This window comes from Nipponia nippon, unplaced genomic scaffold (assembly GCF_047370975.1).
Source record: "Nipponia nippon isolate SJK-2023a ecotype South Korea unplaced genomic scaffold, ASM4737097v1 scaffold_1, whole genome shotgun sequence".
Lineage (NCBI taxonomy): Eukaryota > Metazoa > Chordata > Aves > Pelecaniformes > Threskiornithidae > Nipponia > Nipponia nippon.
This window is the reverse complement of record NW_028262290.1, coordinates 99022536-99034085: the sequence shown is the minus strand read 5'-3', so window position 1 is coordinate 99034085 and position 11550 is coordinate 99022536. Positions and strand designations below refer to the sequence as shown.

The window sequence follows — 11550 nt, the reverse complement described above, 5'->3', positions numbered from 1 at the left end:
GGAATAGTCATTTCTAGGAATTCTGAAAATATTTTAGTTATAATTGTTATCAAGTCATTACAGAAAAGTCTGAAACATTTCCTTTAATCATTCAGTACATAGCTCCATAACTCCATACACTTGAAAACTATAATTTTGCTGTACGTTTTCTTCTTACATATGTGTCTATATGTACATACACACACATATATATGTGCACAATTATAAAATGAGCGTCAAGGAAAGCAGGGCCTTTACATTTCCACATTTTTCCCTATGTTTGCAATAGGAACGAAACTGTAGATACCACTTGTGCCATCTACAAAAATTGGACCAGCTTGACTTCAAATCCTCTTGGCAGACACAACAACCACGTACGCTCCGCTTTTCCCATCGGCATTTTTCATTCTTACCAAAGTCAGTTTGCTCTAGGCTATACATTCAGTCTTCACACAACAAACCCCTCTCCCTCTTACGCCGCCTTGAAATTACTAAATCTTGTGCCTGACCCAAAAACCATGCTTGCACTGCTCAACTCCTCCTTTCAGTTTTTACCCTGCTGTGCGCAGGAAAACGAGTTTGCAGCTGTGGTTTTGACTAGACCTAGTTATACACATAAACATTAAATATTTCTTATTTTTGTGCTCTTCCAGTAGTTCAAGAAGTAGCCTAAACCATGCAACATACAAGCAAGCCTTACAGGGCCTGATTCTATTTGTGGAATGGTAAATCATCAGGAATTCCTCCGAACTCAACTAATCAAGACATGCTAATTGCCACATCTAGAGTGCCATCAACTCACAGTGGTGACAGAGGGAGTTCAGGGTATTAAACATTTCAAAGGACTATGCGTTAAACAGAAGCCTTCCCCAAGTCATAGTACCTCCTTACAATGCTCATTCTGTGAACTCAGAAAGCAAAAAAACCCCAACCAAACAAAAAAACCAGTTAACCATTTCAGATTTTTTCTGAAATTTGTATTAGTGATTAGGCCCATTTCTTAATGGCTGGGAATAAAAGTCTATCTTGATGGCTACAGTCACATAAGCCAAATTCTCCAGTGTAGCTACCACAGAGTAGATATGCATGAAGCTGGTCAGGCAATTTGTTAGGAGGCCTAATGGGTTAGAAATGTGGTGTGGTCATGGAAATGCTGGGAGGGAGGGCAAGCATAACAGAACATAGCTACAGAAGTCTGCAGAGCTCTGAACGCTCAAAGGGAAGCCTAAGGTATATGCACACTGAAATAAGTGCACCTAGAGAAGAGCAAACGTGTGGCTGGGTCCCTGGAAGTACTCATAAGCAGGAGTATCTCAGAGGGAGCTGCAACTATAAGACAAGTAAAGTGGGCTTCTGTTTGGGGAAAGAGTTTTGGAGATATGTTTTTAGCATGGTGAAAAAAAGATTCCTCATGTCACAGAATGTAAAAAATCTGCAACTATTAGCCTCCCACAAATATTTTTGCTGTAACAAGAACTGAAAAAACCAATGGTAGCTTGTCTTATTCTTCTTCTAATACTAACCAACAAAGTGATTTCATTTGCTATAAATGATAATGAATGATAAATAACAGATATTCCAAAGCATGAGATGTTCTGGATGAAGAGATGCTGTACTTTGACCTGGAAGGTGCCTGTTACACTGATTTCTTCTAGGGTGGATCCTGCAGCCTTGACTGACATGATCAAGCCAATAGAAAGCAAGGGGCTACTCATTTGAATAGTGGCAGCAGCAGCAGGCACCAAGTTTGGCAATTTTGCTTTATCCCTTTCTACAACTCAGCCTTTTAAAATCAGCATGTAAATTTTATTTCCATTATTTAGCTTAAAAAAGGGGGGAGGGGAAATAAAATTGAGTAGAAAAAAAGGACCATAGGGGCTACTGCTAGGGGCATGGACAACAGTAAGAATAAATAAGAATACAAAGACAGGATAAATCAACTATGCTACACATGTGGCAATACATCTTATTTTACTGTATTTGTTATCAAGATGACATGCAGTCTAGAACTTCATGGCAAACACACTGGCAAAAGCCATAAACCATGAGAATAACAAGGCTCGAAGGAACAAGGCTTACAAAGACAACCCCAAGGGTGACTTTCTTAGATACCAGTAAATAAATCCCTAAAGGCAAGGAACTAAAGTACAGCAACCCTAGCAACCACACTAGCACCCGAATTGAGGTCTGGAAGAGCAGAGATGTGCAATTCCACACTGTCCAGTTGTGGGACACAGTTGCAACAGAGTCAAAACTTGTAGGCCTGTAAAATTCCACCACAGGGGTTGCATTCAGAGTCTGCGGACTTTCTCTTTGTACTTCCATGATTGTTATAACCAGGCAATTAGAAGAGGTGTGAGAAGGGCTAACCAGAGACGCCAACCTTTTGGGAGTCAGCAACAGTTCTGTTGGGTTGTCTGGTAGGCACTTCTTTCCCTTTCCCCCACAAGCTAAATTCAGAAGGATGTTGTTGTCATCAGGAAGACTACTAACCTCATCGTCCGGCAGGCACGTTTCAAACCTGCAAAACGGGCATACTATGACTCCTTGCGGGGAATCACCGAAGTCTATGATCTTGCAAAGGCATTTGGCACATACTCTGTGACAACACTCCAGCACTTTTGGTTTTCTCTGTCGCAGGTTATAGCGGTTGTAACAGATCTTGCACTCAAGCTCATCTGAGCTCTGGGTCTCCACAGACTCCTCTGGTTGTTGACTGGTCATTTCTTCTGTTGGTTTTTAGACTTGTGGGAAGAGGAGTCAAGGGACAAAGAGGTCACTCGGGCTTATTTTAGAACTTTTTCCTGATGATCATATCACCGATCTCAAACAGGAAAACAGGAGATGACGTTGTCAGAAAGCATCAGTAGGCATCATCCATTTTCAGCTTCTGCTAGGGATTGTGTACTGCATGTCCTTTACTCTGAGCCAGGCATCCATCTGAAAAAAGACGGTGTGGAATTTTTGTGGAAGAAAAGAAAAGAAAAAGCTGTAGCAGGTGAAATATGCAAGTTCCACTTTTAACAAGCTTAGCTTCCTTTGCTAAAAATACCTCTAAGGTAGGCTTTTTCTGTGCCGTATGGGGCCTACATAGCAGTCATGCTGATAAAACTTAGTGTCACGCTGCACTCATTTGTTTTAGATTTGTAACTTTGACTGGCTCAGCCCTTGAAGTTCTTAGCAGAAGCTGCAATCTAATCACCAATCTGTGACCGTTTGTTTAAACCCTGGTTTCCGAAGGAAATGAGACCTGACCCCTGGAGCTTTCTGTCTTTCTTAGTAACTTGTGAACCTGCTGTCCAGTTTCAAACAAATTGGCAGAGGGGCAGCGGTACTGAAGATAACTAAGTTTTTAAAAAAGTAGTGAACACTGACAGCTGGGTAGAGGACAGGGAGAGGTATTTATAATAACTACCATTTATCCTGGAGGGTGCTCTGAACCGGCAGCATGCTGCCTGTTGCTCAGCCAGAGAGGAGGGAAACAGACGGGGAAGCTGGTGATACACTGGGGAAATAAAGAGTTTTGGGGAGTGGAGTGGGTATGGAAGAGGGCTAGGGTTATTGTAAAGAGTCATGTGGGGACCTAGGTCAAATTTGGAAAAGATCAGGTTTTATTAATGTTGCTGCTTGTGGAACAGATTATTTCTGTCTCCACCTAATTGCTGAACGCACGTTATGAAAATGAGGGTTCCTTAGCTTGCAACAAACGTCTCCTTGAATGTGTGGATACTAGGGTGAAGGCTAACGCGTCTCTCAAGGGCATCTGCCGGATGCACTGGCTTTCAAGTGTTTCATGGCTGACAGCTGTTTCACACCTCAGCTAAGGAGAGGCCTGTGGCATGCTTGCGCTGCTGCGCTCCCACGCCGCGCAGTGTTTTTGCTACCAGACCCATCAGCCTCACTTAAACAAATGTATTGTCATATTTTGTAACCATGCATTTTCACGACTTCAGGAAACAGTCCATGTATTATAAACAAAACATTAACCAGGACTATGTACTCTGGGGACCAGTAATTACCAGCATTTATAAAATCAGCTCCGTCTACCAGAAGATAAAAACTTCTTCCAGATTCAGGCATGTGCTTGCTCACAGAGATGGGTGCAGCACTGCATTTTGCAGGCTTTCAAACTCACTCCTTCACTGCTAGAGTAGCAAGGCACTTGCCACAGTCAAACGACGGGGGTCAGCACTTGTGTCCAGCTGCCTCTTGCATTATCAATAAATACCAGGCACACAGAATATGAAAAAAGTGGCCTATTTCAATAAACCTGTTTCTTGACTGTTAGTTTTAGTATATGTTTGATTCCTTTCCCCTTTTCCTTGGGAAGTTTTTACTCGCTCCTAGCATTCAGATCTTTGTCCTTTTTTTGAGAACAAGGCAGGGAGTTCTCTCTTTTAAGCAATGTGCTCCTTCTGTCCATACATTCTACCTGCCAACCACCAGGTACAGTAAAGTCTCTTTCATGGACCTCTTGTTCCTACTGTGCTTTAAGGATTTTCCATTCTCTCTCTTAACTTTCTGCACAATATAGCTTCTATAAGTAACATAATTTCTGAAACTCACCTCCTGGATTTTAAAACAAAGATGTTATACTTCAGACAATGCAGTCATGAGAAAAACATAACAACATAGTGAAGAAAAAAACCATATTTCTCTAAGAACTTATAACAGACATGGCCCCCTCCCCATTAAATTTTCTTAACTTTTTTCCTGCCTCTTCCAACTTATTTCTTTAGTGCTTTAAAAGTTTTCATCTCTGCCTTACTGTTGTTTTTATTACTTGTACTGTAACTATATTTGTGGTGTGTTCCGTTAGTCAAGGCAAACATGAGAAGGTTGGTCCATAATTTTCAGAGTGTACAAGCTAAACATCTTATAAGAGACAAAAAGTACATCTTTTACAGATCTTATAACCTATCCTTTATCCTTTGTTACACTGTGTGCTTCCTTATTCATTTCTACTACTCTTTTTATTTCATTCCAAATATCATTTTCTAGGTGACTTTTAGGCATATATAAATGTCATGAGATGCTAACTTTCCAAAGGATGAAGAAACCACAAACTGGACCTAAAAAAGTGAAATGCCAGCGTACAGGAAGGCAAAGCACCGCTGAAAAGTTAAGAAGCCAAACAAAACAAGAGATGGTTTTGAACTTTTATGTCCTGAGTATCATTCATCTTCTGTACCTGAGGTGAATTAGAATTACTAACATGTTCATGCTTCACAGCTAAGGCTGGCAAACGTTGTCCTAGATTTCTGATTAACCAAAGATCTTCCAGAAAATGTGCCTGCTTCTCATGGAAAATTGTGACCTTTCTCTGAAAACTCCCAATGAGAAAATCTTTGTATTTGAGTGTTTGTCTTTCTAGTGAATATTTCCAGGTTTTCACAAAAAACAGCCCACTTTCCAACCAATTCTATTCAGACATGGATCACTTCTGCCTGAATCAGTTTTCAAACTGCAAGTATTTTCCTGATTCTGTCCCTTTCAAGTGGCCAAATTTAGCATTAATACAAGGAGTAACAAGTCCCTGGGACTAGCAATGTCCCAATTGCTAAATTGGGACCATTATCTTCATTTCCAGAACACAATGATCCTCCTATTGTAGTTTCTGTCATGAGCTATTCTACAAAATTATTTTCAAACTTTTTTTTTAATATACTGCACAAGAAAGAGCTACTTTCATCATCTTTCTCTCTTCACAGAGTCTCTTCAAAATACATCCATCAGTAATAAAACATCAATGATTGTTTTTTCTTTGACTAAGTTTAGATGTTGACTTTCTCCTTATGTGTTCTGGTGTGATTACTGCTTACTAATATTCTTCATTTATACATCTTTTCCTTTGAAAATTAAAATTTAATCACTAATTCCTATTAATGCTATTCATACATTTTTTACCTTCTCAGCTCTATGGTGGTTTTAGATGCTTCCTCTGTGTTTTTTGCTTTCCTAATTTCTTAGGGAATTTTCTATTTTTCCTTCTCAATACCCACTTTCCTGCTCATCTTTTCTCTGCTGAGAACTGACACTTTTCTGAGCTTAATTTGTGCTGCCTGGCTATTATATACACCACATATACTAAGAAGTTCTCCAATCAGAGACTTACTAAAAATATCAGAAAACTGATGATTTTAAAGAAACTTGACTTCAAATTAGCCCTATTTCTTGAGAAAATGAGACATTTCTTGAGAAATATGGCCAGCTACTCCTTCAAGCAACTTCTACTCTGTGTCAAGGATTTCCTAGCTTGTCTTTTGCATGTCTCCCAGGTGGGTACTTACTGGAAGCAGACAGAATAAGGAATTAAACTAAGTAACAGATTAACTGCTGCCCCTTTGGATCCTGGTCCCCCACCAAAAAGGTGGCAATTCACATACTTCTGCTTGCTGTGTGCTGAAAGCAAGAGAAGCTGCAATACTATGCAGAAAAAAGGAATTGTGTCTGTGTGTTCGCATTTTGTCCTCTTCTCTTTGAGCCACGTTTTTATGATGCCATGAGAAGGTGTATCCTTATTATATGCTCCAATACTCCATTCATGTTTGGGCTTTTTCAAATATTGGGCTGCAATCTGCATGTTCTTTCTGACCTTGACATCCAGAGGGCAGTCAAGTAAAAACTCCTGAGTGCAAATCCTATGTTGAGCCCAACCTCTTTCACTTCAAGTACAAAATTGCTATTGACTTGAGATCAAAGTGAGGTCCCATGTCTATTTTTAAAGCACTGTGTTTATTTTTATTAATTCTGATATTTTTCATTACTTTAAACTACTCCTTATGTCCAGTTTTCTACTTGAGCTTATTCATTTTTAGATAGAGGTGGCTCACCTGCTTGCTTGATACCAATAGACGCAAGTTGTAACTAGGGAAAGTTCAATTAGGTATTAGGAAAAAAAATTTCACAAGGTGTTCAAACACAGATATTGAAAACTTGACTGGATACAACCCTGGTCAGGCTACTCTACCTTGAAATTTGGCCCTGCTTTGAGCAAAGGGGACTGGACCCTTGCTGGAGATTCCTTCCAACCCAAATTATTCTCTGATTCTATGTTTGAGTATCCTGAACTTACTTTATGTGGTCTGTTTGAGAAGCTTTGTCCCTTACTGAATAAGCAATCAGGCTGACAGTTGGTTATGTAACTAAACATCTCTCCTAGGTAATAATTCTGTCATTTAATATATGAATTCCTTTTTACAAGAAAGCCTGGACACCTGCTATTCTGTCTTCCATAGCACCTATCTGATGGGATCAACACAATCCAATTGCAGAACTTTTCATTCCTATGTCTATTATGCAGCGCACAGCAGCTTTCTGAATAAAATATAAACTACTAGACACGTACAGTGATAACAGCATCCATTGCAGTTTATCCAAGAAGCAGCACATCTGTTATACTACGACAAGCAGTTGTCTTTTTTTAAGAGTTCTGTCTAAGCACTGCAGGAGTGAATCCATCATTCCTGTTCACGTCATGTTCCTGCTGCTGCTGCAGCTCTGACTCCCTCTCTTCCCCTTCCCGATCCCACCTGTCCTGTGCCTTGCAGACTCCTCTACCTGACCATTTTACTAGAAAGGGAGAAAAGCTGAAGACAGAGAGGCATCTTCTGGATGGCAGAAGACTGCCAGCAGTCCCCAAAGTGCTCCAGCTGACTGCTGGAGGGCACTCCCAGAAGCAAGGGGAATATCCTCCCTTGAGCGCAAGAGGAGGCCACCCACAGAACCAGACTGAATAACTAATAGCAAGCTCTTGTGTGTGACCCCAGGCATGGCTGGACAGAGTGCGGTGGACTACACCAGCTCGAATAGGCCACTGTCCATTGATCAGTTTTCTACTAATCACTGCTGGGTTGCAGACTGCAGATTGTAGGCTTTCATCCCAGGTGGGGGAAGAAAGGTGAATGGGTTGTGCAACATGTTATGGCCCCTCTTTGCATTCATCTATCAAACGCTGCGTAGACAAAGCGTTGTTACGAGAGGCCAGAAGCAATGAGTTGTAGATGAAACTCTCAATATTGGAGCTCAGTCATGCTGACAGGGCAAAGTAGGTAGGAAATTTGTCCTTCTCCTCCCTAATGAAAGATCATCCTTGCTCAGTTTATCAAACCAACTTTTTATCATTCATGTCCTACGCTTTATTTCTGTGAAGGGAATGTGCCTGTATTTCACATATAACCTAAAATGAATACATGAAGTCAGTAACTGTCTTCCATAAGATATCATCCATGGAGCTATGCAATATGCGATATTTTAAAAGGTTTTTAAAGTTTCGTATAAATCCAAGCCAAGTGTATTTAGGGAATAAGAGAAGGAAAAAATACAGAAAGATAATTAAATATAGAGAAACTTACTTTCCAAGAAAAAGAACTTCTTGCAAAGGTTCACTTGCAGGGAACACAAGAAATGCCTACTCTCCACACGGGCAAAAACTGGTGGAAAGGAGGGAAACAATTAGTAGAGCAGGAATACAGCTGGGAGAATTTTCAGTCTGTTTTCTCTGAAAGAGAGGAAGTAGTCCAACTTCTCTAGTTTGGATGGAAATACCCATATGTTAAGATTTCTGTTTAGAGAAATATATTGGGTAAATCCCATTTACTAAAATTATTTCTGTAAAATAATCCAGAGTTATCTTTACAGATCTGTTGTTGATTTTAAGCCTCTCAATATTATGCGCTAAACACTCTGAAGTGCTATCTCTTCTAGCAACCACATATTCACAAATGTTAGCAATTCTCTCTCTCAAAAAAAAAAAAAAAAACCAAAAGCAAAGCAGCTAAAGAGATAAACTGTGCTTTCAAAGAAGAGTTTTAAACAAACATCAAAATACTTTCCTTCACAAATCTCGTAGAAGCTCTTTGATCACTTCTACTTTTCCAAAGAAACTGCAGTCTCTTCTCCAGCACAGACCCGAAAGCAACCATCTCCTGTGGGCCACGGCATTCACGTTCGAGCAGCTTTGCTGCATTCTGACTCAGCAGGAAATGACCATCGCACTGGATTTTTCCGGCTTGTGCTAAGCACAATGCAAAAAAAACCCTCAAACTGCTTTACTAATCTGACACTTGAATAGACTATGTTCAAAGTGCCAGCAGCTATCACATGTTCAACCTGCTTCATGCCACATTTCTGCTAACACTGGATGGATTTTAACAATGGGCATTTCCCTGTCAACTCTCATCAATGCGAGACTTTGCACAAGAGTTACAGAATGGGACGTACTGATCCAGGCTCGGTTTACGGTCAGCTGTACAAACGGCTATGAAAAATGCCTCAATCCTTTTGACAAAAACATGGTTTTCAATGGGATAGGTAATGAGGATATTTCTCAAATAACTATGCACAAATGAGAAACCCTGCAATATATACAGCAGACGTGTGTATTATTGACTGCTTCACAAGGGACTAATACCAAATAGAAGTATTTTTATCAGAAGTTATTGTTACAATATTTAGATTCCTTGCCTGATCTCTCTCAATCCTCTACAATAATATCACAAAAATACAGAAAATCGTAGCTTTTCATATTCAAAGCGGAGTTCATAGGCCTCTGATAATTTAGAATGAGAAGTCATGTAATATTAATGTGCCATCTTATATTAAAAAAAAAAAAATCAACAGTTATTGTTCTTTTTTTTATTATTATTTCCCCCCCGGTAAGCAGGGATATTTTCATCTAAGACAGGGTTCGCTTTATTCAATATTGTGACACTGGCTCCTAGGGTACTTTCTGCATCCTTTACGCATGCATATTCAATATCATCAGACTCCATTTCCCCTTAACAAGATCATTTGCGATACTTTTTTGTTATTCCAATAACTCACATTATGTGTCAGGTAGTAGTGGAAAATGGTATGAATAAACAGTGAATGCCTTATTGAAACCCTACTATCCTCAATGACTTTCTTTCTAGCTAGAGGCTACTACAGTATTGATATGAATCTTAAAACTGACTATGATGTAGAAAAAAATGTTTTATTGGCTAGGCTTGTAGACACAAGCAAAATCTCTTCCGACATTTCTTAAGAAGGATTTTTCCCTCATATATAATTCATAAGCTATTTATATAGCAATATGCTGAATGACTACTTAATGTGACATACGGTTGTGGGTTGCTTTGTAGCTGTTTTAAGAATAAAACTAATAAAGGACAAAGGATCTGATCTCTTAATAGCTGTCTTGATTTAAACCGACTATTAATTACACTAAATCGATAAGTAAAAAGAGATGGCTTGAAATTTGTATCTACAATGGTAACATTTAGTTTTGGAAACACGCTAGTTAAACAGAATTCGTTCCTTTTAAAATGATTTTTAATTGTTTCACAACCTGCTTGCTTGGGCTGTTTTAGCATTTTCTCTTGTACTGTTTTCTCACTGCCAATGGCTTTTCCTTTAGGACTGTGAAACCAAGAAATGGTCTACTCCAATAAGAATATATTTCACGATAGAACTCCTGACTATTATTTTTGGGAAAGGTTAGACATTCTCCTCTTTGGCAGTAGGGGTGGGTTTTGGCAGCTTTCTCAAATAAGATGGAGTTCTGTTTCTCTGCTTTAGTGTTTGCGTCCTTTAGAAGCTCTTCTGAGAACTGAACAGACTGTAGGACATTGATTCTAGAATATGACTTGGAAAGATACAAAATGATAAATAAATAAAAAGCTTCCCAGTATTTCTTGATATAGGCATAAATGTTTAATCATATGACCTACAGATATGTCTAGCATTTATCTTTAAATTAGGCATTATTAAAAGCCAATATGATTTTGTATTAGGTTTCAGAATACATGAAGATAACACCATAGAAGTTTACCTCCCTTGTTTTGCTCGCTATTGTATGCTCGAATGTAAGTAATTAAAATAAGTCCAGACATACAAGCAAAAAACTTTTTCTTTTTTAATAAAAGTGACTGTTGTACTGGAAGATATGAAGTGGCATACACAAAATGTAAGATCCCCAAAATATGACAGAATTCTTTTTCTTTGGACATATTTTCTATGTTATATAATTTGGGAGGGACCAGGTGAGACAAAATTGCAGAAAATTAATCTTGATTACATCATTCAGTGACAAATTCCTCTTCACACAGGGGAATCATTTTAATGCATTATAATAAGTTCCAATTAACCTTCAAAATAAGATTTAAATAGAAAGTAAGTGTTGCATTAGCTTTGTCCTAATGGAGCTGAAAATAATCCCAGAATAGACTAGAAATGAAGCTATACTTCTTGCTTTTTCTATTGTTATTAAGAGCAATCCATCTAATACTTAAGTATGTTTAACTTGGTTCATTCTGTTTCAGACATTTTTGAGGATATGACTATGTATAAAGATTTTACTATAGTGTCTATTTTATGTCAATAGGTTAGTGCAAACAAAATAAAAAAGGTGGAGGATTATACAGGGCAGTACTGATACTGAAGTTTACGTATTGTTTACACATATTGTTTACACAAACAAGGTTTTCTGCTTTAATTACTACTCAGAATTTGCGTGTTATCCCATGTGGAAAGGAAAATAGTAAAAAAAACAACTGCAGTTATTTCAGTCACAGAATGTTTGACAACCAT

The 11550-nt window shown here is 38.7% G+C and overlaps 1 protein-coding gene across 3 annotated transcripts in view; it reads right to left on the bottom strand.

Annotated features, from left to right (window-relative positions):
• Positions 1-1933: 1933 nt before the first annotated feature.
• RNF182 (ring finger protein 182) overlaps positions 1934-11550 on the bottom strand; it is a 33067-nt gene continuing 23450 nt past the window's right edge. For 2 of the 3 annotated variants that reach the window (XM_087764347.1, XM_087764328.1), the window contains exons 3-4: positions 8334-8411; positions 1934-2919 (exon numbers count right to left, since the gene is read on the bottom strand). In XM_087764347.1, the coding sequence (XP_087620473.1) occupies positions 1966-2703 (738 nt within the window). In that variant the 5' untranslated portion in view covers positions 2704-2919; positions 8334-8411 and the 3' untranslated portion in view covers positions 1934-1965. The remainder of the gene's footprint in view (positions 2920-8333; positions 8412-11550) is intronic. The other variant, XM_087764336.1, reaches the window with a different exon arrangement.